Here is a 27,728-nt window from a genome sequence, read left to right as displayed (position 1 = left end):
ATTTTACACTATTTTTAAGTACCACTCACACATACAAACAGTGTTTTTGTATTCCTTCTAGTCGATAATTTCACGCGGCGACAGCTTGTTTAAATAGCCTTGCGGTAAATACGTACCATCGCATGATTTGCATGGAAGTACTGGGTTCGAATCCAGGACTTTTTCTGTTTTTTTTTTTTTTATTACTACGTCGGTGGCAAACAAGCATACGGTCCACCTGATGGAAAGCGGTCACCGTAACCTATGGACGCCTGCAACTCAAAGAGAAGTGTCGCATGCGCGTTGCCGCCCCATTAGAAACTTGTACACTCCCCTTTGCTGCGTGTGCACAGCAAAAAGGAGTGTACAAGTTCAAAGGAGGGTTTGGGTTGCCGACGACTCAAAGGACAATAGACGGAACAAATTAGTTCCGTAAGTCCTCCCGTCGTCAGCACCCCACACCCTCGTTGAGCTCTGGCAGCCTTACTCACCGGCAGGAACACAACACTATGAGACACTATTTTTTGTTTTATTATTATACATAAATGTATATGTACTCGTACAGTAGTTACTGAGCGTTTTCCACAAAAAAGATTAAAAACCTATTCTCTTACATGGTAATAATTTTTGGGTTCGTCGAACTCAGAATTTCTAACATAATTATCCTAATCTGATATTTTTAAAAATTCCAAAAAAGTATAGATAAATTTTAGTTTCTAAACTACGATTCGAATGATTTTTTTTTCTAATTGTTTATTTTCGATGGAGCAAGGGTATTCAAATCGCTTTTGAAATCTTAAATTAGTAAATGAAAATGCTATAGTTAACTGAGTAACGTAATGCTTTAAAAACTCAAGTGGACTTTTTTTATCTAAGGAGTAATTCAATACGGTCAATAAAAAATACGAAATTTATATCCAAAAAAATACAAAAAGTTTATAGAATCCTGGGAATCGAACGCACCTTCACGGCGTGACAGACGACTATTCACCAACGACGCCATTACATAACACGCTGTTACCGACGAAATTGGGCTATACATATATAATTATTTAAATATAAATAATAATGTCAAACCCATACTAATATTACAAATGGGAAAGGGTGTGTGTCTGTTTGTTTGTCCGTCTTTCACGGCAAAACCGGAGCGACGAATTGACGTGATTATTTAAGGGGATCTAGTTGAAGGGATGGAGAGTGACATAGGCTACCTTTTGTCTCTTTCTTACGCGAGCGAAGCCGCGGTCAAAATCTAGTTTATTATAAATGGGAAAAGCTGGTTACTCTATAATCTGAAGTGGAAGAATTCGTTGTTTCACCAAAGATAATGTGTGTTTGTTTGTTTCTCCGTCTTTCACGGCCAAACGGAGCGACGGATTGACATGTTTTTTAAGTGGAGATAGTTGAAGGGATGGAGAGTGACATAAGCTACTTTTGTCTCTTTCTAACGCAAGCGAAGCCGCGGGCAAAAGCTAGTACAGCACGGGTAGCATGGTCGCGCGATAGACGATAAAATATCAGGCCGTCCCTGTCGCACTATTAGTAAGTGCGATTATAGGGACGGCCAGATGTTTTATCATTTATCGCGCGACCATAATTGCCTGCCTGGACCAGATTATATTGATGATAATTATTATTTGTAACCATTTAGTTAATATTGTCTTCAGTTACCGCGATAGTTACATTAGTTACTCATGAAATAAAAACTATGAAAACGGATTAAATCGCGTATAATGAGTTTACAATTCATCCCGATGTTTCAAACACTTTACAGCGTTCGTGGTCAACGGGTGACTGAGGAAAAATTACAATGTGCAAAAGCTACCCATATTCTTGTATATAACCATTTAGTTGTTGAAGAAAAACATTCACACAACAATAACATAGGTCAACCAGCTCAGTAAATGCAATACTTTACTAATACTATGCCCACACTATGACCTATGTATAATGTATTATACCAGACGTGTAATATTTTATCAACAAAGGCATAATAAAGGATTGTATTGTATTTTTGTATGAAAATAAAAAATAGGAAATCAATATTAAATAGTCAAATATTCCATTAAAAAAATAAAAAATACTTAATAAATCCATAAAAGTTCAAATGATTAAAAAAAACTTCGGACTCGAACCCACGATCTTCGGCATCATAGTCGGTCGTTTGACCGAGACGCCATTTCGATTTACATTAGCAGTGTCGAAATACACGATATAGTATCTTTGTTGACAAAATGCGTCATTATTTCTGAGTCTGCTTGAGTTAACTAAACCAATATCTTTAAATAATTACTTGTCAAGAGCCAAATGTCACTGATGACAATGTCAACTAAAAATGCGCGAAATATGACGGCTCTGTGTCTGTACACAAAATTTGGCACGCACATTTACGTAAAATTAATAAAAAAATCACATGGATTTGTCCATGATTTCTGTATGAAACAATGTATTTCATTCACTACCGCGACGACGGATAATGTATAGTAGATGTATGCGCATATTTTTATTTAGTTGTAGTGTGCAGTGACTAAATAAATGGTAGATGTTTTTTGTATGGAAAGCGAGCCACCTTAATCTCATTATAGTTGACTTTAAGTTAACTGTAATAATTTCAAAAATAGAACATCATACAATTTATATACTAATTTGCGATACCTGGCAAATTTTTCTGCATCTGAAATACATTTTTTTTATTCGTGGCGTTATCGGCCAATCAGAGACGGTTGTTACGAACAATTGGTTACTAGGTAATTCGATGTTGATACAACGGTGAACGACGCTATTAACATTAATTTAAACTTGCATGAATGATGATATTTCCGTCCATTGATGATGAAGATGATGACTCGTAGAAAAAGTATTGTATACAATAGTGATATAATTAAGTTTTTCACTCTCGTATCGTACTGTTAGGCCACTCAGCAAAGCTTCGTGGCCTAAACATGGTACTCGACTGAAAAGCTTTGTATTATATCGCGATTGTATAAAATACTATTTTAAGTACTTGATTTTTTTAACCATTATTACAGGATTTTACGTTTTGTGGACGCTGTCATGTGTGAAAAAGAGGTTCTTACACTTCTTACAGCTCTGGGACAATAGTTACTCCATACTATACTAAACTGTCACCATATACAGTTTTAAGTTAGTGTCAAGTATTTGAGGATTCTGACGGCACATGTCAAAAAATAAACAATATTAAGACGTAACGTAACACAGGTTGACATTTACCATACAGGTATATAGATAGTGTAAGGCATCGGACAGTTTGCTAGTTTTAATTTCAATAAAATCGGAAACAGAATAACGCCATAAATCACTTAATCTTCTCTTATAAAATAAACTCCCGGGGAGCCGCGTCTGTCTGTGTGTTCGTGATAAACTCAAAAACTGAACGGGTTTTCATATGGTTTTCACTTATGAATAGAGTAATTCTTGAGGAAAGTTCAGGTATATAATTTGTTAAAGTTTTGTTTGAATTGGTTGAAATATGACGATATTTTCTAATCGAGTTGGACAAAATCCCGCTGGCTGAGAGCTTTAATCGAAAACGCTGCAGAAACCGTTTGAGCTATATCAAAATAATGTATTGGAAAATTGTGTCTCTCTAATAGGTCTACAAAAAAGTCCGCGATGGCATATGTCTATCTTTTACGGATAACTTATTATAACAATTTTTATCATAATCCCCGTGTGTAGCCGGGGAGGCCGCTAGTTATATGTATTGTATAAAAATCGAAGCAAAACATAAATATAAGTTTAATTCATATGTAAAAAAAGTTTCGTCCAGTATTAAGTATAGGTATTAAGTGATAATTCAATAATAGTCATGATTTGGTTTTCTCCCGGGCGAGTTAAATCTACAAAACGTACGATAAGTAGTATAAGTACTCTGCACACGAACTTAGTTCGGGCGGCGGCGTGTCACGGCCCGCGGCGTGTCACGTGAATCCGGGCGCTAAGGCAAGTACGTACGTACGTGCGTACGAGGTACGTACCTTGCCGTGTTCGTGAAATTCGTGATCTTAATACCGCCGGTGTTAAGATCACGTAGCTACGGTTCGGCGTGAATCACGTGTATCCAGAGCCCTAGTTTGTCTTCATTACAATAGACACTTCAGAAAAAAATGCTGGTAAATTAGTATAAAGTTAAAATTTACATCTCCGTTTTCTGTTAAACAACGTAAATGAAATAAACTTTTCCTTCCAGCATTCTCAGAAACGGACAGCTCCGGATCCAGCGAAGCGTCCGGCGGCGTCGCACGCGCACACGCGCGCAGGCGCACACAACACCACGCGCCAAGACACTACAAGAAACGGTCGCTAGGCAACCTGGTCGCCGTACAGAGCCCTAGAGTACCCAAACTGGGCATGTTTGTGGGACCACCGGAACTACCGACTAGTTATAGAGCGAGGACACAGGAGGATAAAGGTAACAGTAATATATCTTACTAGATTATAAGTATCGCCTCTAGACACTACAAGAAACGGTCGCTAGGCAACCCAGTCGCTGTACAGAGCCCTAGACTGGCTAAACTAGGCATGTTTGTCGGACCGCCTGAGTTGCCTACGAGTTATAGAGCAAGAACTCAAGAGGACAAAGGTAAAATTGTAATTTGTTACTGGATCGTATTGATATATTTGAAGCGATGCAAACAACGCCATGCGCCGCGAGCCGCGACACTACAAGGAACGGTCGCTAGGCAACCTGCTGACCGTGCAGAGCCCTAGTGCCAAAACTGTTCGTGGGACCGCGTAACTTCGCTCGCAGATGCAGCGTAGCATTCGATAAGTATAACTTCATGTAGGTATGTGAACATTTTAATTCATAACATTTTTATATTAAAGGAAAAAAATGAAAAATTTACGCTTCCGGCGGGACTTGTACCCGCCCCAAGACGCGTGTACATAAGGAAAGGCATGGAAAGATTTGCGATGTCCGGTGTGGCTTCCGTAGCTCAATTGGTTAAGAGCCTTGCACGGATTGCAAATGATGCGGGTTCAAGTCCCGCCGGAAGCGTAAATTTTTGCATTTTTTCTTTTAATATAAAAATGTTTAGAATCGTTAGCAGACGTTTCTGCTTGTTAAAAATAAATTTTAATTCATGGTCGGTTGAAATACGGATTTTATTCGTATAGATTTTATTCTGATTGAAAGGGATTTAAATTTGTCACAATAGGCTAGTTTCTTATACTTAAAATAATAGTTATTTGTTATATAAGGGGGCAAAGTTGTATTTTAAGTTTTAATGCCGAGTGTGGAATTGAAAAACGAGAGAATAGAATCCTGAACTTGCGACTTTTTTAACACACGAGAAGTAAAATACATTTGCACCCGAGTGTAACACAAAACTTTCCCCCTCACTAAAGCGAGGAAACTACAACGCAAAACATGCGTTTATCACTACTTCCACAGGTTGTAAATCATCTATAATACTAGATGCACCTAATTTTAACAATTTTAAATCAGTTAATTTGACTTTATTCAAGGTCAAATTACTTTACCCACTAGTGGATAAAATGCGTTTTTATCCGCTGGTATTAAAGGACAAAACACGTGTTTTCGAGCTAGTGAGGGGAAAAATATTTTATGCAGTGTATGAAATAAAGCACCACATAATTTGAAGGAAAATATGGACAGTAGTTATTTTTAAACATAATTTCTATTTAATAAGTTAAGAAGAAATATAGCAAATCGTTTTGACGGTTCATAAAAAGAAGCCGATTCGACTAGTAGGAAAGTAGCCTATACTGTCTCTGTGCTAAGTGATATGATTGTAATTAGATGTGTTGTTGCAGCCGCGAGCGAGTCGAGCTCGGGCAGCTCGGACGGCGGCTCGGCGCGGCGCGCGCGCCCGCTGCCGCCCCCGCCCCCCGCCGCGCACGAGCCCGCGCTCAAGGTGACTCACTCTATACTCCGCGCGCCACACCACCCCACCATCCTAATACCTCTGCCACGCACTCGACGAGCGGCGTGGGAAGTAGGCAGAGGCAGTGTGGCCGCGCTACTCGTCATGCCGCTCGTCATGCTCCTCGTCATGCCCACCGCTCCCTATTTTGTCGGTTTTTTGGCGCGAGTCAAAGGGCCGGCAACAACCTAGTGCGATTCATCGCGCGAGTAGGGCAGTGTGTGGCCGATGAGTGCAACATCGCGGCAGCGCGAGGAGCATAGTGTGGCAGAGGTATTACACATGACGCTAAACGCAACCTACACTACCACATCTCGGACAACAGCGATCAAATATATGAAAGAAACGCATTCCTACGCATACAGGCGAAGCTCGTGTAGACCAACGCGTACCATGCTTGTATTAGTCAGATGTGACAGAGTGGGAGTGGCCATACTTTCTTTCTTTCTTTTTTATTTTGCCTGAACATACACAGTTGTCATGAGTACTTTGCGAAAGTACTCAAAGATGTAATAATGTTACTTGTCTGTCTATGGCCAAGAAAAACAACAAAATACTATAGCAATCAAATAAACGCGTATCACGTACCAAATACATGACAAACAATTACGTTACACCAAAATCGGTAGCAGCGAACCATTTGATACCCGTCATAAATATTAATAATCCCAGTGCCTTAACGTTTATGGTTAGCAATAGAGATGGGCGGCGGGAAAATACCCGGGGTAGATATCGGGTATTTACCGGGTATTTACCCAATCTACCCGATATTTACCTTTTCTACCCTAATAGGTGGGTATAAATAAATATTGTAATAAAATGGGTCATAAATTGAATTTAATCGTGAAAAAATGTTTTCTTGGTATTGTATAATATATTTATATTTTATTAATATAGTTCTATAAACATATATCGAAGTATTTGTATTGAATAAGGAATTTGTTAAATATCATTGACATGCTTGTGTGTTTGTTACCTCCTCCTCCTAAACGGCTGAACCGATGGGGATGAAATTTTGTGTGCTTATTATAGTTCCTCTCAAGTAACAATTTCTGGTCCTGTAGTGGTCGAGGACACCAAATTAAATCACACTAAATGGTCCTATAAATAGTCTATATTGGTACTGTAGAGCCGATTTGGCGCAATTATGCAGCCATTTAGTGATATAATAGGCCTATAGCAGTATCATTCGTGACGTTTAAGGTCTATAATGGTGATGTAATGATGACTATTGTGCTAATTTGTTGACATAGAGGACACAGTAACGCTATTATAGTATCAATGTATGCTATAGTAGCATTTGAGATTCCGTTATACAGGTTATTTTGTTCTATAATAGCAGTTGCCGTCCCTTTTAATGCGAAATTTCTAAAATAATTTAATGTGTGTAATATTTAACAAAAACTGTTCTAAACGAGGAACTTAACGAAAAGTGGCGTGTGAACTTGTGAAGTTTAGTGTCAATTAACATAATTTGGATTTCATATACTTCCATCATTACTGCAAAAAGGTATGCGATGGAAATTTTACCGTTAAAAGAATATTAGTTTAATGGAGTATTTTAAATGCGCCCTCGATTTATACATGTTTTGAATAAAATAAATAAATATAATTTAATACAATAAAATTATTGGCACCATAGTTTCTACTATGGATCCAAGAAGTAAAACATACGCTTTTATAGTTCGACTATATCACTTATCATACGCATTCACTGCCATAAGCCTGCCATTGTGGATTCAATTAGGGTTGCATGAGAATTTAACTATGATCCAGTTTAACTTATAAGTTCTTTATATAGAAAACAATACTTGTTTTCAATGTTTTACTATAGAAAGATCTTTTAAACAGTATTAATAAATGTTGTTTTCTTTTTAGTATGACAAATCTAAACTACAATTGGTCGCTATGTGTACCTATTTTTAAAGTTAATTTCTAGAAAAACACTGTACGGAACCAGATACCGCATCTTTGGCCTGATTTCATAATTACGATGTATAAACACCATAAAGCAGCCTTTTAAGGTCAAAATTGTCATTTAAAAGTAATCGTTTTCTACTCTTATATATCTGATTTGGTTTATAAAACATATAGTAAACTCAGCTATAACGCTATTGTGTTTTAAAAGAGATACCGAAATCATTATTCAACAGGTCTGTGATATTTAAAGAGTCATTGTGGCGTATACGGCGATGAGATATAAAAGGCATTAGAAAACGACTATAACCTTTTCAAAGCTATATAAACGTATCCTGAAAACTTCATTATAAAAATAGCTCTATAATGGTATTCATATCACTACTATACAGTGTTAAATACTATAGCAGTGTTTTCCAAAGCCACTATATCCCAAAATAGTGGTATAGTTAGGTTTTAAATCTGTTAAAACACAACTACTAAAAATACTATAAGCGGCTTGTTGGTAACCTTAATAGCGCAAATTGATTGCATAACAGTGATTTCTAACACCATTATACAGTAATATTGTTCTATAATAGTCATATTTGATCCTGTTATAGACCAGGCCTATAGCGGCTCTATAAAATGGTGATATAAACGTTTACATCACTTCCTAATAACACCTTTTAGCTGTATAACGCAACAACTATAGCGGCTTGTCGGGAACCTTAGTAGCGCAAATTGCTTGCATAGCAGTGATTCCTAACACTATTATACAATAATATAGACCTATAGTAGTCATATTTGATCCTGTTATAGACCAGGCCTATAGCGGCTCTATAAAATGGTGATATAAACGTTTACATCACTTCCTAATAACACCTTTTAGCGGTACAAGCTTATATAGCTAAAAGGTGTTACTGGAGGCTTTTATACGACAGGCGGTCACGCGAAAACCTTTATACGACATCTATAGTAGCTTTTAGCGTCGAAAACCAGAATTATAGCACTAAAATGTTACTTGCTGTTTGTTTGGTAAAGCCTACTATCTAGCCGAAGTCACATAGAAGGCATTATTACAGTCCGAATTCAAAGCAAGTGTTAATTAAAATCACACATGGACGTGGCGCTTGTTTAACTAAGTACAAACTAAAGTATAAGTATCCCATAAATAAAAATAAAAAAAAGTAACTGACCGGTCAAGTGACTTATTGCACCCTTCAAATACGGATGCAACTACCTGGCGTTTTGCAAAGCTGTGACCTCATTGGCTAATGAATTTGAATTTGTCTGTCCACCGTGTTTAAGTTAAGTAAGTTATTTGAATACTTAGTGGGCCTAAAACATCTGGGGAATACAACTTTTTTTTTTTTTTTTTTTTTTTTTTTTTTTATGGGATAGGAGGCAAACGAGCAGACAGGTCGCCTGATGGTAAGCGATCACCGCCGCCCATGGACACCCGAAACACCAGAGGTGTTGGAGGTGGTGGTTGGTTTTTAATTGAATGTGGTAAATAACACATGATATATGGAATATTTGGAATCTCTGTTAACATTTTAATATTAGTTAGTCAAATATATATATTTATTTTAGTAGAAAAATATATTTCAGTCATGTAAATTAAGAATAATCTTTAATTTCATAGATTATTTTTTATACCCGCTCATTTGGGTAGATACGGGTAAATACCGGGTAGATTGGGTAGATATGGGTATTTTCCCGGTATTTACCCGTCAGCGCCCATCTCTAGTTAGCAATTATCATTAAAGTAAACAATGATATTACTCATGGCCGGATTACCAGGATATAAGTACTAAAACTGAGTGAGGCATGATCATCTTAGCGGTCTGTCCACATTTGTTAACTCTAAGGCGACAACAACCATAGGTGCGAATGAAAAATCCCATCGCTGTGTCTTGCTCTAATCTATGGCCTCAGATTAATGTCATGGCTGGACCGTGATCATTTAGTAGCCTACAGTTAGATAGCTGGTTTAATGTCCCGTGCCGTAGTGTAATACGTTTTTTCTTTGTCTATTGTAATGCTTTGTTGAGAAATATGTGTGTACTGTGTATGGTGTGTTTTAAGTTGGCTTATCCTGTGATAATGATGTTGAATCCTTTTGTCAATATGGTAAGTTAGATTGTAGTAAAGAACCCGAAACTCGTACAGCAATGTTGAGGTGTTCTAGAACATTAAATAAAACAGACATAGCGGATAGCTCTACAACTCAAGTTGCCTAATTTATTGAAGGCAGAGAAAAAAAAATAAAGAGAGTCTCTGACAGCGCTAACCTGCTACAAAATTGTGAAACATCCTATAAGATTGATATTTGACGTAGCATTTGGCATCAAAACTTAGGATGATCAGACTTTATTCTACTAGTCTGTAGTGTAAGTAGGTAGAAATATGAAGAGCAAAGTACCTATATTCGATATTAAGTGGCGACTGATGTCATATTGTCTTTCAAGCCAATGAAGACCTAGTGAGATATTACTAAAGATCGTTATCAGGGTGCACTTTTCGTGGCAAGTGATACGGTTGGCAAAAAAAAACAGATACATTTAAATATTCACTTTGTTCTTAACTACAAAATAAATACTTACCTTCTTAGGATTACACCTATATTTTTAAAACAATATACGTCAAATGACATTAATTATGTATGCCATAAAAATACATTACGCGAAGTGTAATTATATTATTTAAATCCAAATAATCAAATGCACTCTAGATACGACTAATTATCTAAAATTGTTATTCAAGTAGTTCAAGTCAAAAGTAGTGCACGAAGTAAGACGAGCACGGAGGAGTGTAATAAAGTGCACGAATAATCCCAGTATCTTCATTCACAGTATGGATACAATGACACAATACCAAGATTTTATAACAACCTTCTTGTAACTTGTATCAACGTAGAAAGGTCATTTAGTTATTTAAAATGGATTTTTTCTAATCGACGTGAACGACTGACAGCCAAATATGTTGAAAAAATTTTAGTTATTTATTCAATAATTTGGCTAAGTAATTATAAATATGTATATATTTCATAATTTGTTAAGTATATGTATTGTTTTAAATACTTGTGTATTTGTTTTTTGTCAACCATACTCTGCCACCAATACAGCACGCTGATAACGATCTTTAGATATTACAGTAAAATACTCTTTACGGACTGCAAGCAATCTTAAAACAAAGCTCAACGTCGTGGATGCGTTTTTGATTATCAACACATTAGATATCAACTTGAAGAATTATCTAATTTACTGTGAATTTACAGATGTTGGCGGGAGAATATCCGTCGTCGGCACAAGACAATTCATCATCGAGCGCTCCCGACTCCAGGAGAAGGCACCATCCCTTCAGCAAGCATGATCGCAGGCATAAGGTTTGTTTTCATTAGAATAGGCTAGTTTCCTACACTTAAAATAAAATATTTTATGCAGTGCACGAAATTAAGCACCACATAATTAGAAGAAAAATATGGACAGTAGATATTCTTAAACATAATTTCTATTTCATAAGTCAAAGCGAAAGATATAAAGTAAATTAATTGACCGTGACGTCACTCCTCAGTATTGCATAGTAATTCCATACTAACAAATCGTTTTGACAGTTCATAAAAAGAAGCTGATTTGACTAGTAGGAAACTAGCCTATTACAAATTCCAGGATTTTTCTGCGTCTGACAAGAAAGAAGAAACTTTTTAAGAACATTCTTGTCTTATTTTAATCTGAAATTTCCATTTTTAACCGACTTCTTTACTGAAAATAAAGAAGAAGGAGGTTATATATTCGGGTTCGTTTTATGTATGTTACCTGATTACTCCGAGACCCGTGGTGCGATTTCAATGATTCTTTTTTTTGTTTGAAAGGAGCTACCTCCAAGGTGGTCCCATATTAATCTGGAGCTGTTCTGATGATGGGATCCATGAAGAGTTGAGGGAACTCCTCAATTTTTAAAGGCACATGTATGGTGATTTCGGTGTTATCTTAAGAGGGGGTCGTACGAAATCCTCGAAAAGTGCATTCGGCGTTTAACAAATGCTGCTCACATTTCTAAATTAAATGAAATAAAATAAATGTAGTTATTATGTTAAAGAGTGTGTCTACAACTTTTGACTATTCATAATCTCCAATTATTAACGGTGTAATAACTAAACCCACACAAAGTTGACCTAAAATGAGAAAAACGTATGTCGCCGTTTAGTAAACTTTGTTAAAAAAATTCAATACTCTAGTTATAACATTATGTGATTCTGAAAGCCAGATAAATGGACTACAAGTTTTGAGGTTTTTTATATTTTTCCTCTCAAAGGCAACAAAGAAATTTTACCTTAAATTTAAACTATCGTAAAATTTCCATACATTCGCCATTGCTGTCAGAATTCTCCTTTCGATTAGATGCCGTGAGCGGCTCATCGGAGGCAGACGTGTCGCCGGTCGCTCCGCGTTGACAATTAAATTTGACAAATATTTTGACAGAAAATCGTGTACGTACACGAAAAACCATACCAGTGTAAAACTGTGCTCAAAATAAATAGGGTAAGTCGATAATGTCAGGTGGAGATCCAATCTCATTTAAAGTATAAAGATGCATGGCTTGTGCATCAAAAATAAATAAAAATATATCACATTATTAAAGAAAATAACGAACACAACCGAATGAGTATAAATGATTTCATTCTAGTTCGGTTAAATTGAAAAGAGTTTCATGTTTTCTTTTACTCATTGGAATAAATTTTCATTACGCTGGTATTAACAGTACGTCATTTTAAAAATATATATGACAGCACCTACGTCAAATTCTGTCAATGTGTCTGTGTATGTAAACAATTATAATTTAATTTATTTTTACATATTTAGATACTTATTAATCGATTCTTACTTAGAATAGAAGAAAGGGAAATGCGAGCGGGTATATAAGTACCTATTTATTAAATACAATATTCCGTATGGTGTGCTTCTTGTTCAAATTTTTATATAAAAAACCGGCCAAGTGCGAGTCGGGCTCGCGCACAAAGGGTTCCGTAGCAGCAAATATTTAACCAAAATTACAGTTAAATCAACCTATCTCAAAAACTATAAGAGATACTTTGATCAAACCAAAAATCGTTGAAAGAGTTAATTAGCATGCATCACCTCTATTTTTTTTAGAATTTTATACCCCGTAGTTATAAAAATAGAGGGGGGGACATACTTTTTACGACTTTGAGAGCTGATATCTCAAAAACCGTTCACTTTAAGAAAAATGTTTTTAGAAAACTTTATATCATTTTAAAAGACCTTTCCATTGATACCCCACACGGGTATGTACATCGAAAAAAAATTTTCATCCCTCAGTTACATGTATGGGGGGCCCCACCCCCAATTCTTTTTTTTACTATTTAGTGTCATAATTTTGTAGCGGTTCATACAACACATATTCCCATCAAATTTCATCACTGTAGTACTTATAGTTTCCGAGTAAATCGGCTGTGACAGACGGACAGACGGACAGACGGACAGACGGACATGACGAAACTATAAGGGTTCCGTTTTTGCCATTTTGGCTACGGAACCCTAAAAAATGTTTTAATTTCATTAAAGATTACCCTGTGCATACCACGAACACGTAAGTAAGCGTAAGTTCATCGTTGTTTAGAAAGTAACGCTCGTCTTGAATGGCACTTCTCCATTCAACTAGACCAGATGTTCATGGAACAGTCACCAGCATACGTATATGACTATGAACGGCCGTGACAATATATCCGATTCTCTATAGAGGCCATAGTATATGACGACATATTCCCGGCAAAAAATTGTGATGCTTCGTGACCGGCAAAAACATAGTCTCTCTTTCTAGCGTCTCGCGAGCGTAGCGTCGGGCCAACTGTATGGAAAAAGACGCCGCGTCGCGTCGGCGCGGCTTAGCCATACAGTTGGCCCGACGCTACGATCGCGAGACGGTAGATGTGGGAGGGTCCTTATTCGTATAAATATCTGATCGGGTCGCTTAAAAATATTTGTTTCCTTATAAAAATCTAAATTACACTCTCACTCGCATAATTATCTATCCATTGTTAAAGCAAATATATATCTTACGGGCTAGAAATCATTAATATGTAATTAAAGTGCAATAACAAACCCTACCTTAGTTGCCTTAGAGCGGTAAATTGTATGAGGTGGTTTGACATCTCACGAAACACGTATTATATTGTCATTGCATATGTCTGTCTCATCTGTTCTTAAACTATGACAACTAAACTTATTACAAATCTGATATCAGAAGCCTTTTTACAAGCTTTTATTCAACTTGCCTTGTTAGTTTGGGTCAAAACGTAGAAGCTAAATTTGACCCATTTCCGGTTTCCGATTGAGCTGAAATTTTGCACACATATGTAAATCACGTGACAATGCAATATTATGGTATCGTGGAGGTGATCTGATGATGGAGCAGAAAGGTGGTCAGAGGAACTCTGTTATGAAACGTCGTATCCCCATTGAGTAAGGGGTTTTTAGAAACATCTCGGAGAGCAAAAGATGATTGTTGAAAGAAAGGTACAGTCGGCTAAGGTAAAGCTTGTGCCAAAAATGAATTTTTTGCAAAAAAAAAATTATTATAAATTGGGAGGTGTAATTTTTTATTATCTCTGCATTTCATTGAGAAGAAAAACCGGCCAAGAGCGCGTCGGGTCACGGTCAGTGTAGGGTTCCGTAGTTCCAGGGAAAATAATATATTTAGTTAGGGGCATGAAAATGTCTGTCAAAGTTGGCATTTAAATTTATTGTATTATTTACTCATTTTAACTTTATTTTTGTGTAAAATTTTGCTCAGAATTTGTTCGTTATCCTTTTGAATGTAGTGTATACCTACACTTCTAAAGTTTATGTTCCATACATACTTACTACAATTTTCTTTTCATTGACAGACGATTTCAATTTCAATTTCAATTTGATGGATAAATATCCGCGGCCTGAGGGGTGAATAGGATCAGGAATGGGGGGAATCGGGTCGCAAAGGGGGTGAATAGAGGTACGAAGGGGGTGATTAGGGTCGGAAGAGGGGTGCATTGGGATGTGTGGTCAATGGTTGTCAAATTGTATAAAAGATATATAACTTACCTAAACTGATGTTTTTATGAATGACCTCTCTGTATATGGATGCAATTTATAAGTCAATGTATTGCTTCGTAGTTAGACTAGATACAAGAAATCAACATTTAGAAATGTTAGTTACACTTCTGTCAACCTCTACGTTTCACCCATGATTGCTATAATATAAATGGATTACTTTAAAAAAAATCATAAGTATGAAACTATACAACTATGGAAGAAATAAAATTATTTTATTGAATAATTTTTAATTTGTTCTTTTTCAAGTTTATATAAATAATAAATTCTCAATTCGCTCAAAGGTTGAAAGAGACACCTTATAGGGATAAGTTCGCCTTTGTACACCATAACTATACTGTATTTATATGTCCTAACTTGTCTTAATGTACAATAAAGTGTTCACATACATACATACATAAATTGAAATAGATATCATACACGAAAGAAAAAACGACAAGGCCTACTGATGGCCGAGCCGGGAATCGAACCCGGGTCTTCAGCTTACGCAGCTAACGTCATTACCACTAGGCCACCCGCCCGCCGTGTGGTACCCAACGAAATTTCTCTAGTGTATATTATCTCTGATAGGCACATTTTGACCACCTCGTATATGAATCTTATAAGGTCCATTTGCACCAACCACTTAACTCAGGGTTAGTGGGCTGTCAACTGTCAAATTCCATGTAAAATAGTGGGTTAACCCTCAGGTTAATCCTCCATCTTCGTTGGTGCAAGTGGCACTTAGAGGATTACGGTATAGCGAGAGACATGGCGGGTTCGATTCCCGGCTCAGCCACCAGGGGGCCTTGTCGTTCTTACTTTCGTGCGTGATATCTATTTCAATGTATAAGCATGAAAACGGTTATGACTTTATTTTCAAATAAGTAATTTTTACTGATAAACTTTTTTTTTGGCATTTAATTTTGTAAGGTATGCTCCCAGCCGAAGATCAGCACTGATGAAGAGGCACCAAAGAAAACACGTCCGTTCCATACAAGATTTATTAGCAGAGAGCGAAAATATAAACCTACCCACAATCAGTCGGTGCCTATAATTACTAAACTACCCACATATGTCGCAAATTTATTTCAAAAAAACTTAATGTCATTATCAGTTTGCCGTTAATATTTGTGGGGTTTGAAATTGGACCAGTAGGCCTAGCACATGATGGCCGCGGGAGTATGTCGCCGCGAGATAGACTACCCGTCCTTATGTCATTAATACAGTTAGAAGAAGACGTGGCATCTATCTCGCGGCGACATACTCCCGCGGCAATCATGTGCTAGGCCTACAGAAGTGATATTAAAAAAAACTATACATTTATAACCTTTTGAATTTTGGAAGTCGGTTAAAAAATCTGGCCAAATTAGAATCTTTTTTCACACAATTGTAAAACTAAATTATCTTTACTAGTTACCTCTAAAATACTAAATGAAATGACATCTATTGCGACTTAAGTAGTTTGCATAAATTAGTAACCCAATTCATCTAGAGACGGCGCTGCAATTTGGGCTACTTAGTACATCGTTTTCTAAAGATTTTGGGTACATGGGGTCGGAACGGGTATGAACTACCGTAATTTGTGCTGAATAGGACCAAAACCGACTTTTGAACGTCGATAGCACTTTTTTTATATGTTCTTTTTTATATGTTTATATGTTTTTATATGTGTTTTTACACAAAAAATCTTCCAGCGGTGTGAACTTCGGTTTGTCTTTGAAAATATGTCGTTTTATTTAGTAATTTTCGCTCACCCTAACGTTGGGGTGAATAGGGAAAAGTGCTAGGGTTGACCCTTTTGGTGAGTAGTCGGTTATGTATTAATAAAATAAATTTATCGAAATCTACACATATGATAACCTTAAACCAACCTTTATAAATGGTGCTCTGACGCAGTGAACAAGTAAGTATGGTCGTGGGCAGTGCGGATAACGTGTTAAAATATAAGCATAGTTTGTTGCTATTTTTCATGTTTAAATAACTTCTAAACTAACGTAGTGGTATTCAAGTAAAAGGTTCACAGTGAATATTAAGTAGCTTGCCAGAAATGTGTTTCTGCTTAGCTATACCTACCATTGTATACCGATAATAAAGTTGGTTTTTCGAAGATGGTAGGTAATTTTTATTTTTGATCAAAGAAACCCCAAAATAGCGTTAAAGAGTTCTAATATTTGACTGTGCGAACCGTTTTTTTATCTTTTCTTGAGATAAAATACTTTTGCAAGGGGTTACATTCGATTACCATTAAAAAAAACATAGGGTATCAAAGTAACCCCAATGTCAGTTTAAGTTTGATCTCATAGTTTTTTTTTCTGCGTACATTATTTTGTTACTTTTCTAGATTTTTAGCAGGAAAAGACTAAAAAAGTTGATGGCCCCATTTTTTTTCTTTCTTTACATTTAATGGATAAAAATACCCATTAAATGTAGAAGCTAGCTATAGCTACCCATTACATGTAGAAGCTAGAGAAGTTTAAATTCCCAAATTGGTCAATGTAACCCCAGTTTACGGTAGACACCGTGAATCTATTCTAATAATTCTTTTTTTATTTGAAAGAAAAATCGTTACGATACTAAAATATGCAATCTAAGTTAAAAATGCTTTTCATTTATAGTTACAAACTTAGTTCAGAATTTTTTTTCGTACAACTTTTATAAATTGGTCTACCTATCAAGTTAAAAATAATTTTCCTAGAAAGAAATAAAACTATGGAAACGGATTAAATCGCGTATAATGAATTTAAAATTTGTGTTGTATGGTGTTGGACATTTGCAGTTTGTTTCTTTGTCAATTTTGTGTAGATTAATTGGTTAATTATTTTTTAACAGAGTAATGGTAAAATTTCTTGAATATTGTATAACTGGCTTTATTAATAGTGTGTGAACCTGCCTTAGAAATCTATATTATTTGTGGTCATGGTTCGTTAATATTTCTTGTAAGTGGGTAGCTTTTGCATATTTTAATTTTTCCTCAGTCACCCGTTGACCACGAACGCTGTAAAGAGTTCGAAACGTCGGGATGTATTTTAAATTCATTATACGCGATTTAATCCGTTTCCAAAGTTTTATTTCATGAGTAACTATCGCGGTAACCGAAGACAATATTTCCTAGAAAGTCTTTATAAAGTCCTGCTTTTGAGATTTTTTCATATTTGAGAAAACAGCCCTTATTGTCTGAAATACGGCAGTGATATTGACATTGACATTTGCTTTTTCGTATTTTGACTGCACTGTTGTATTTTTTGCCATGCTAATTTGAACCTTATCTCTGAGCGATGTTTTTTAATTTTCAGTCACGTCACAGATGTTTATGACATAACATCTAGGTATTTAGCCATTTAAAAGAAACTACAAGGGACTTTACAGACGTGGCGACTGCAACTGGTACAGGGCCTAAGCTATAATTTAAAATTATATTGTGATTTTTATATGTTTTTTTTTGTGTTTTATTTATTACTAAGTATAAGTTTCAACATTTTCAACTCAAGAAACTGAAATTTAGAGAAGAGACTCGGAAATTGGGTAAGATAAAGAGTCTGATGCAGATGGCGATGGCGGTATTGGGATAAGATATGCGTCGATATTCCCTGTCTTTCTTTGTGTCTCTGACTTGACTGCTGCTAGCTGTACTCTATTCATTAGGTTTTTATTTTATACACATACTTTATTTTGTATCAAACTAAATGATAAAAAACCTAACGACCAAAAAGAATAAAGAAAATATCTGATAGTCTTTAATACAACCCGCATATACGTAATGCACAGCACAGGCCTCTGAAGACCTGCAGGGCAATCATAGTCGCGCGATAAATGATAAAACATCGGACCGTCCCTATTGCACTTACAAATAGTGCGATAGGGCTGAATGTTTTATCATTTATCACGCGACCATAATTGTCTGCCTGGAGGTATCGGCCTTCACATACGACTTTGAATAATGTTTGCGGGGATAGGCAGGCTGACGATTTTTAATCTAAGTAAGTATAGAAAAGTAACGCAAAATGAAGTGCAAAGTAATTTGAAATACACCTAGATAAACAATCAACTGAGTAAGGAACGTTATCTACATATTTAGGTAAATTTAAGTCACATGAGACATGAACAGAGAAGGAAAGCTAGATGATGCGAATTTTTTCTCTGTCTTCTTGTATACTACCTTTTTTACAGTTTAATTTCTCAAAGGAGGTAAGTAGTTGACTACAAACTCAAAATAACACTCTTGAAAAAAATTAAGGGTCACTGACCTTTCACAGTAAATTGAGGTAGTGTGAGTGAAGGGTGTTTGTGTGTGTAATGGGGTAATTTGACAGATTCTGAAAATTCTCCCTGCTCTACCCCCTCTTAAGTAACTCGAGTATAGTTTCTCTCGAAAACTAGCACTTTTATAAGGTGAACCTTATGATGATGATTGTTCTTTTTGAAGTCGGTTGTATTTTTTTGTAAAAAGTTTTTATTATTTGACAATGAGATAAGCTTATGTAAAACAACAGCCTTAAATAATAAGCTAAGTAGAAAAACAAGTTTATAACTATGCAACCTTTATTGGATGACAATGTACCGTATGAGGGCCTTATTAGTAGGGGGAAATTAGCTAAAATTACGGCATAATTAATGGAAGGTTTTTTTTAATTGAAATATGTACGTTATAGACTGAAGTTATTTTTCATCAACCCTCCCCACTCCTCCCCCCTCTGCGTCACCCCTCTACCCTCCCTTAAAGTGCCGAAAATGCGGTTTTTCTCGATTTCTGACAAAACTGCTGAAGATACAGGAAAAGCGCGTAGGAACGAAGTAATCCTTAATAAATTTACTACAAATCATTCATTAACACTTTGGTTCTAGCACTTATAGATTTCGCGTGATCCGTCACGAAAGTTAGTCCTTTGCTGCAATTTTCTTTAATGAATGTTAAGTTTTCGCCCAAAATGCTTACGAAATCGTCGAAATTTGTCTGATATGACTAAAATATTGTAACCCATGACTAAAATAAAATTAAGGGGGAAAAATCACTACCATGGGTGGAATTTCCAATATGTCTTGGAATTACAGTAACTATTTAAGACGTAATATTTTCACGGTAGTAGTCGCTAGGAGTACCATTGATCCATATAGTATATCGATGACTGGGGATGAGCTTTTGGTAGCTGTTGGTAGAGCCCTGGAGTTTCAATCCAGAAGCCGTGAGTTCAAGTTCCACCCATGGTAGTGATTTTTCCCCCTGAAATTCATTTTCAGTTTATAATATTTTAGTAATATCAAACAGATTTCGTAAGCAATTTGGGAGAAAACTTAACATTCACTAAAGAAAATTGCAGCAAAGGACCAACTTTCGTGATGGATCACGCGAAAACTATAAGTGCTAGAACCAAAGTGTCAATGAATGATTTGTAGTAAATTTATTAAGGATTACTTTGTTCCTACACGCTTTTTCTGTATCTGCAACGGTTTTGTCAGAAATCACGAAAAACCGCATTTTCGGCTATTTAAGGGGGGGAAGAGGGGTGACGCAGAGGGGGAGAGATGGGGAGGGTTGATGAAAAATAACTTCGGCCTATAATGTACATATCCCAATCAAAAAAAATCTTCCATTAATTATGCCAATATTTTCATACATAACTTTCCAGAAGCAACGTACTATATGGGCTTTTGATGGAAAAAGTCACATACCTATTATTATCTACTTACTTATCATATTATTTTCTGTCTTCAGGAATTCTCGAAAAGCAAAGACTCGAAGAAGAACTCAACGCAAATGGCGAGTACGGCCTCAGCGGCGAACTGGGGACCGCAGGTAAGTTCAGTGTGAACAAAACTTGTGTTATCTCAGACAAGGGCTTATTGTGACTGAGATTAAAAGAGATTTCAAATACTATCCACCACAGCCTAATTATTGTTCTTAATTATAGAGTTTTTTTTTTGTTGTCAAACTCCCAAAGAATGTATTTAAGTACCTACTTGTAGGGTCATCCACTAAGTATGGTAATAGCTATTAAACAAATGGTCGCTTGTCACTGTGTATACTTGTGTCACACCTGGGACACTGGCGATCAAATATCGAACGCGTACTATGCTTGTATGAGTGAAATATGATAGGTCGACTGCTCGCATTTTTGACAGGCGTTAACTGTGAGGTAACCCAGAGGGGATGGGCGGCACTTTCAGCGGGGAGCGGGAGTGGCCATACTGTACCCCATTATTATACTGTGCTTGTGTTGAATTTTATACATTCTAAATACTATTATTATTTCATTTTCAGGGAGCGCACGGGGTTCCGCTGTTCGTGGAGAAGTGTGTGCAGTTCATCGAGAGAGAAGGCCTCGCGTCCGAAGGGCTATACAGGGTGCCTGGTAACCGGGCGCATGTCGATATGCTCTTCAACAAATTCAACGAAGGTACATCTTACAATTAAAATTAAAATATTAGGTACAATTTACATCGATCAGCTTTGAAATAACTTCACACTTTTACTCTGTCTCGAGCATCTGATATGATTATATCAAGGACATTAAACGAAAATGCTGAAAATTAGTTTAACGACTGAAATTTCTGAAATGCTTTATCTATTTCAGTTTACTTCAGCTTAAGATACGTACGTTTTTCAAAATTCTAATCGAATCTAAAAATGTATACACAACCAATTGGAACCCTAGAACACTTTACAACCATGTCACAATGACAAGCAGTAAGAGATTTCTTACAATCTGATATATAACTTCACTATCACATAGTTCTACAGTGGCCTAGGGTTCCAATTGGTTGACTGTACATTGTACTCGGAGTGATGATCACAAATCACAAATCGTTTATTTGCCAAAAAATAATATCTACATATAGGAACATTTTTCAAGCAGAACTTAACATAAACTACAGTTGTAGTGCGAAAAGGATTTCCTTCGGAAACGTTCGTAGTTGTCATGCTAGTTCAGTCAATGTAACGTTGATACAGAGAGTGCATAATAGTTTCGTATTGTCACGGAAACGTTTGTATTTGTCGTGCTAGTTCGGTCAACGTTAGTACTTTTTGTACTGTATTAAATAACATGACAAGTTCGTGAGTATCCATGGAAACACGATTGAAAACCAATTCGCGCTACAAAGTTTCAGTTCCGACCACCACGATGAGGTACTGTGCCCCAGCGTCTGTTTTAACATGTGTTATATCAAGGAGGATCGAGTATTATAGAGAATTACTGTCGAAGTAAAATGTGTAATCACAGCGCATAAACTGCCATCTCTTGACACATGCTTAAAACTTTTGAACCTCATTTATGACACTTTAGTCCATATTCTTAGCTTGATATGTTTTAAAATGTCAAATATTAATATTAGCGCCATCTAGCTGAGCGTACCCCAAAGGTGTAATGCCATCTATAGACCCCGGATTCTTGTCGCGATCACGTGACAATAGGGTGATTTGGGGAGTAAATGGAACAGTACCTATTAATTAATACGGATTTATTAAGATAAGATAATACAAAAAAAAGATTAAAATGTCGACGTCGTCTTTCGTTAACGGACTCTCCGTAACAGATTAATAGTTTTTCTAAATGACTTGCGGTTAGGCTACGTCTTCTAGCAGAATATATCCACTTCAAAAAAGAAAAGCTTCTTTCCACTGGGACAGATTTTAGCGGAGCATATTTGAAAAGTTTGCGGTTGTCAAAGCAATATTTCGATTGCTTGGATTTATTTGTATTTCTTGACCGGTATTAAGTAAATTAATGTTCCTCATTATGTTAAATCCGTCATTTTTTTTCAATACAAATTTCAACTTTTCATATACTAAATAATTATATACCTACCAAAAAAAATATGATGTACCTTTTTATCTTATCTTATAATTTAAGTATTATTTTGTTCTACCATTCCATTTACTCCCCAAATCACCCTATTGTCACGTAATCGCGACAAGAATCCGGGGTCTAGCCATCTAGGCCACCGTACCTTTTTGTGTATGGTACTGAGGTACGTTTTTTTCTTAGACTTTATCTGTCTATACGGAGTTATATATGTCTTTGGTTATATCGAACCACGCTGTTATATGACTAATATACGTATTCCACTTTCCCGACCGTAAATTAAACTCCTTAATGTTAAAAGGTAACGTTTTCGACATCCTCGTCTGCCAGATAATATGTACTAGGATTTAATTATTGAGAGACAAATAATACAGCACGCACGTATATTTGAGACTGATTTATTTAAACCTTGTAGCGTACCTACGCGAATCCTAACTACCCTTTATTCAATACATTACAATCTGTACTTTATTTACTCTCAGTCTGCTTTTGGGCTTTTGCCATCGAATCTACATTCAAAGTGTTCAAATAATTGTTTTCTTTTCAGATCCCAACGTGGACCTGGATTCGCTAGACATCCCAGTGAACGCTGTAGCGACCGCGTTAAAGGACTTCTTCTCCAAGAAGTTACCTCCGCTATTAGATGAAGCAAGTATGGAACAGTTAGAGGACATAGCGGGTGAGTTTTGATATTTAACTGTATTTTTTTAATACTACGTCGGTGGCAAACAAGCGTACGGCCCGCTTGATGGAAAGCGGTCACCGTAACCAATGCACGCCTGCAACTCAAAGAGTGTCACATGCGCGTTGCCACCCCATTAGAAACTTGTACATTCCCTTTTGCTGTGTTAAATAGTGTACAAGTTCCAAGGAGGGTTCGGGTTGCCGACGACTCAAAGGACAATAGACGGAACAAGTCAGTTCCGTAAGTCCTCCCGTCATCAGCACAACGCACCCTCGTTGAGCTCTGGCAGCCTTACTCACCGGCAGGAACACAACACTATGAGTAGGGTCTAGTGCTATTTGGCTGCGGTCTTCAGGTAAGGCGGAGGTACTACCCCAGTTGGGCTTGTTTTGGGAACTTTATTGGTCCATGATAGATAATTTGGCCTTGAAATTGGTTGTGGTTCCAGCGAGGTCCCAGTGGCGCAACTCTTGGCTATTTCTCCATAGTGACCATGACACTTGACACTGACAATAGGGATGACGACTACATAAAAAAATGGCATTCTGTTTAGTCCGTGAGTTAGATTGTCCTAAAATACTGAACACATATTTTTCGGTTTTTCTAATTAATTAAAAAAGACGAAAGATATAGAGCATCAAAGTTCCGGAGTGGGGGGGCTTGTGACGTCACTTCTAAGTAAAAATTGTACCGTCGTCATTTTTCGTTTACGAGAAAAAAGAAAAAATACGTGTCTACAATTCTTTGATAATCTAACTGACGGACTAATTAGTTTTTTTAGTCGTCTCGCCTATTCTGTGCCTATTTTTGGGTTGATAAGTAACATCAATCTGGTTATTTTGTGATGTGTTTATTTTTTATGCTTTTTGTATTTTTAGTTAGTGCTTTGGTTTTTACTGTCATATTGTGTCATATTGAGCCAGACGAATGATGAGAGAAGACTGCATGTGAATGAAATGAGAATGTTGCGATGGATGTGTGGTGTGACAAGACTGGATAGGATTCGGAATGAGTATATATGAGGAAGCCTGAGAGTAGCGCCAGTGACAGAGAAATTGAGAGGAAGTAGATTAGCATGGTATGGGCATGTAATGCGGAGGGATGAAAGCAATGTTATAAAACGAGTGGTAAATATGAAAGTGGATGGATACAATGGTAGTGGAAGGCCTAAGAAAAGATGGATGGAATGTGTGAACAACGATATGAGAGTGAAAGGTATTAGTATGGAAATGACGGCTGATAGAGAGAAATGGAGGAAGATGATCTGCTGCGCCGACCCCAAAGAATGGGAAAAGGGCAAGGGAATGATGATGATATTGTGCCAGGTGTTTCGTTCACTACATAGCGTAATGATTCGCACGTTGTACTTTCTAAAAGATAATTTACTATTCTTCGGCTGTATTTTAAGTTTTTTTTTAACTTTTTTAGCAATGCGCGGCTGCATCGCGGGCGGAGTGGAACTAAAAGACCGCAGCTGGCGATTACTAGCCCTTCGCTCGCTGCTCAACAACAGCCTGACCTGTGTCGCGCGCGCCACCCTTGATTACGTGCTGGATCACTTCGCCAGGTATGCTGAAACACTGCCAGCTTGTCAGTAGAAAATACGCGCAATTCATTGCGTTCTTTATTTGTCTTAAATAAATAATCTTTGTCTTAACGTTTTTGCAACGCAAGAAAACAGGAGCTATGACCAGCCTAACATGTCATACATCTATGTATCCTGGTCGCGGCACCAAATATGGAGTTAAATCACAAGATTTTTTTAAAGATTTTCCTATTGGACAGAAACTATTCAGATTTCGAGGGTTTACTGGTGAAACCCGATAAATCGAAATAATTTGTCCTTGAAATAACAACATTGTGGAAATTGCACATCGTTTGAATTTCAAAAACCAGTTTGATAACTTATCGGGTTTCATCAGTAAACCCTCGATTTATTAGTGTTTTTTTTTTAATTACCCAACCTGTGTTTCAGACATTGGCTGTTTAAAAAGTCCAGCCGGCGTATCATGCTTCTAATTTTATCAGTTATCCACGTGGATAAGACGTCTGTCACGCTTTAGCAAGTATGTCAGTGTGAAAGTGACAGATGTCTTATCCACGTGGATAAGTGATAAAATTGGAAGCATGGTAGGCCGGCAGCCGGCGTATTATGCTTCCAATTTTATCACTTATCCACATGGATAAGACATCTGTCACGCTCACACTGACATACTGGCCAAAGCGTGACGGACACTTCATCCACATAGATAAGTGATAAAATTGGAAGCGTAATACGCCGGCAGACTATAAATAAATAAATAAATATTGGGGACACCTTACACAGATACAGATCAACTTTAGCCCCAAACTAAGCATAGCTTCGACAGTCACGGACTTTAATTGTTGAGCCATTTATACACCGGTCAAATCTTACATGAAAATCGGCTAAAAAAACAAAGTGTGATGTAAAGCTGGATTTTTAGTATGTTATTTGGAGTCCTTGGGGGAATGTAAGACTATATTTTGCAAGCAAAAAAAAAGTGTGCTAACTTCGTAATTTAAAAAAAAAGTAAAAAAATCGGACTTTTTTTGGTTTTTGTTTTTTTTATTAAAAAACTATGCGTTTTTGGTCAAAAGTTGCTGTGAAAGCGCATTAAATTTCAAACAGTTTGACATCTTTTTTATCAATGTCCGTCAAATAGTTTTCGAGATATGATATGAAGCGTCAAAAAGGTTAATTTTTGACGCATTTATAAAATGTAGCGTTTTGCCAATATTTTTAGACAAATATCTGCAAAATACTTCATGATATGATATATATTGCAATATAACATTGTATAAAATTTATTTTGCTTTAGTTTTAGTGCAAATAAAGGTCAGTAAGACGAATAGTTACTTTGGTGAACAAAAAAAATCTATAAATAGAGAAGCCAAGAGTCTGGTAGATTGGTTAAGGTAAAATAGTTTACGCTAAAAGTTTTAGGTTGAAAGTGCTATCTATTCGATCATACTTTCTTTGATATCCGTTTATCTGAAAAAATTGTCTAAGCTAACTTTGCATCGATTTGACTATTACTAATGAAGAAATAAAATACAATAAAATTTTGAAGTTTAGTAAATTAGAAAAATAAAACAGAATTAGTTAGATTTTACTTTTTCCTTTTTGAGGGTCTTGATTCTGCATCTTGATGGCACAACTCCTGTAGTGATAGAAAGTCCACTTTAGTTGTATTTGAACACCAATTGCTGTGGAATAAACTACGGGAACGGAAAGCGCCCACGCCAATTATTAAGATACTGGAGAAGTGGTATTCCCAGCAGAAGAACGTAGTAAGATGGAAGTCAACTCTGTCCACAGCCAGCGGGCTAAACTGTGGCGTGAGACAAGGAGGCAGTATGTCTCCGGCTCTCTTCAGCGTGTACATGGATGGGCTGTCGCAGGCTTTGACCAGTACCGAGGTTGGCTGCTCCATCAATGGGCAAATGATAAATCACATCGCTTATGCAGACGATATGGTCCTACTAGCACCATCTGTGGGAGCTATGCGTAAGTTACTTGCAGAATGCGAGAGATACGCCAGCCAGCATAACATGAGATACAATCCGGACAAGTCTGAATTTATGCTCATGGAGGCAGCACATATGCCCACACCTGTATCACCTCTTTTGCTTGATGGAGTTCAATTGCGGAGAGTACACGAAGTCAAATATCTTGGCCACATCTTGTTGTCCAGTTTAAAAGACCAGGAGGACATAGAAAGGCAGAGGCGAGCCACCGCAGTAAGGGCAAACATGTTGGCTAGAAGATTCACCAAATGTAGTGACAGCGTAAAAAGACAGCTGTTCCTCAGTTTTTGTACAAGCGTGTATACTGTCGAGTTATGGCCCGACTACACCTGCGCGGCGGTGAGAGACCTGCGCGTGCAATACAACACATACTATGTACTGATATTTCGTTAAACGGAGAATACTATGATTCGGGCACGTCCACGACAACGCTTGTGAGATTGCATCGATGTTATTGACCCTCAGTGATATGCTTTAAAAACCAGTCCGTACAAGAACAATTTCGGAACAATCTGATTCAATTAATGAGGGTTTTCTACTCGTAAATATTTTTTTCCGCGGCGATCCTGAGGTCTTTCTGACCGTAAACTTAACTTACTAAATAAATGTTGATTTGATATACGCAAATATGTGTCTAAGGCCCACTTGCACCAACCACTTAACTCAGGGTTAGTGGGCTGTCATCTGTCACATTCCATATAAAATGGTGGGTTAACCCTCGGGTTAACCCTCCATTTTCGTCGGTGCAAGTGGCCCTAAGTAATACTTGAACAGCCCCCAAATAATAATAATTCATTCTCCGCTACGCCTCCTG

The 27,728-nt window shown here is 36.9% G+C and overlaps 1 protein-coding gene across 1 annotated transcript in view; it reads left to right on the top strand.

The window, feature by feature from the left end:
• Positions 1–27,728, top strand: part of LOC125237403 (rho GTPase-activating protein 190) — a 109,962-nt gene that overhangs the window by 77,745 nt on the left and 4,489 nt on the right. Inside the window, exons 31-37 of the mRNA XM_048144439.1 lie at positions 4,190–4,411; positions 5,779–5,879; positions 11,068–11,175; positions 20,592–20,672; positions 21,138–21,273; positions 23,228–23,359; positions 24,794–24,932. Coding sequence (XP_048000396.1) covers positions 4,190–4,411; positions 5,779–5,879; positions 11,068–11,175; positions 20,592–20,672; positions 21,138–21,273; positions 23,228–23,359; positions 24,794–24,932 — 919 coding nt within the window. The remainder of the gene's footprint in view (positions 1–4,189; positions 4,412–5,778; positions 5,880–11,067; positions 11,176–20,591; positions 20,673–21,137; positions 21,274–23,227; positions 23,360–24,793; positions 24,933–27,728) is intronic.

This window comes from Leguminivora glycinivorella, chromosome 21 (assembly GCF_023078275.1).
Source record: "Leguminivora glycinivorella isolate SPB_JAAS2020 chromosome 21, LegGlyc_1.1, whole genome shotgun sequence".
Taxonomy (NCBI): Eukaryota; Metazoa; Arthropoda; class Insecta; order Lepidoptera; family Tortricidae; genus Leguminivora; species Leguminivora glycinivorella.
The sequence above is the reverse complement of the archived record's forward strand: the minus strand, read 5'-3'. Positions and strand labels throughout refer to the sequence as shown.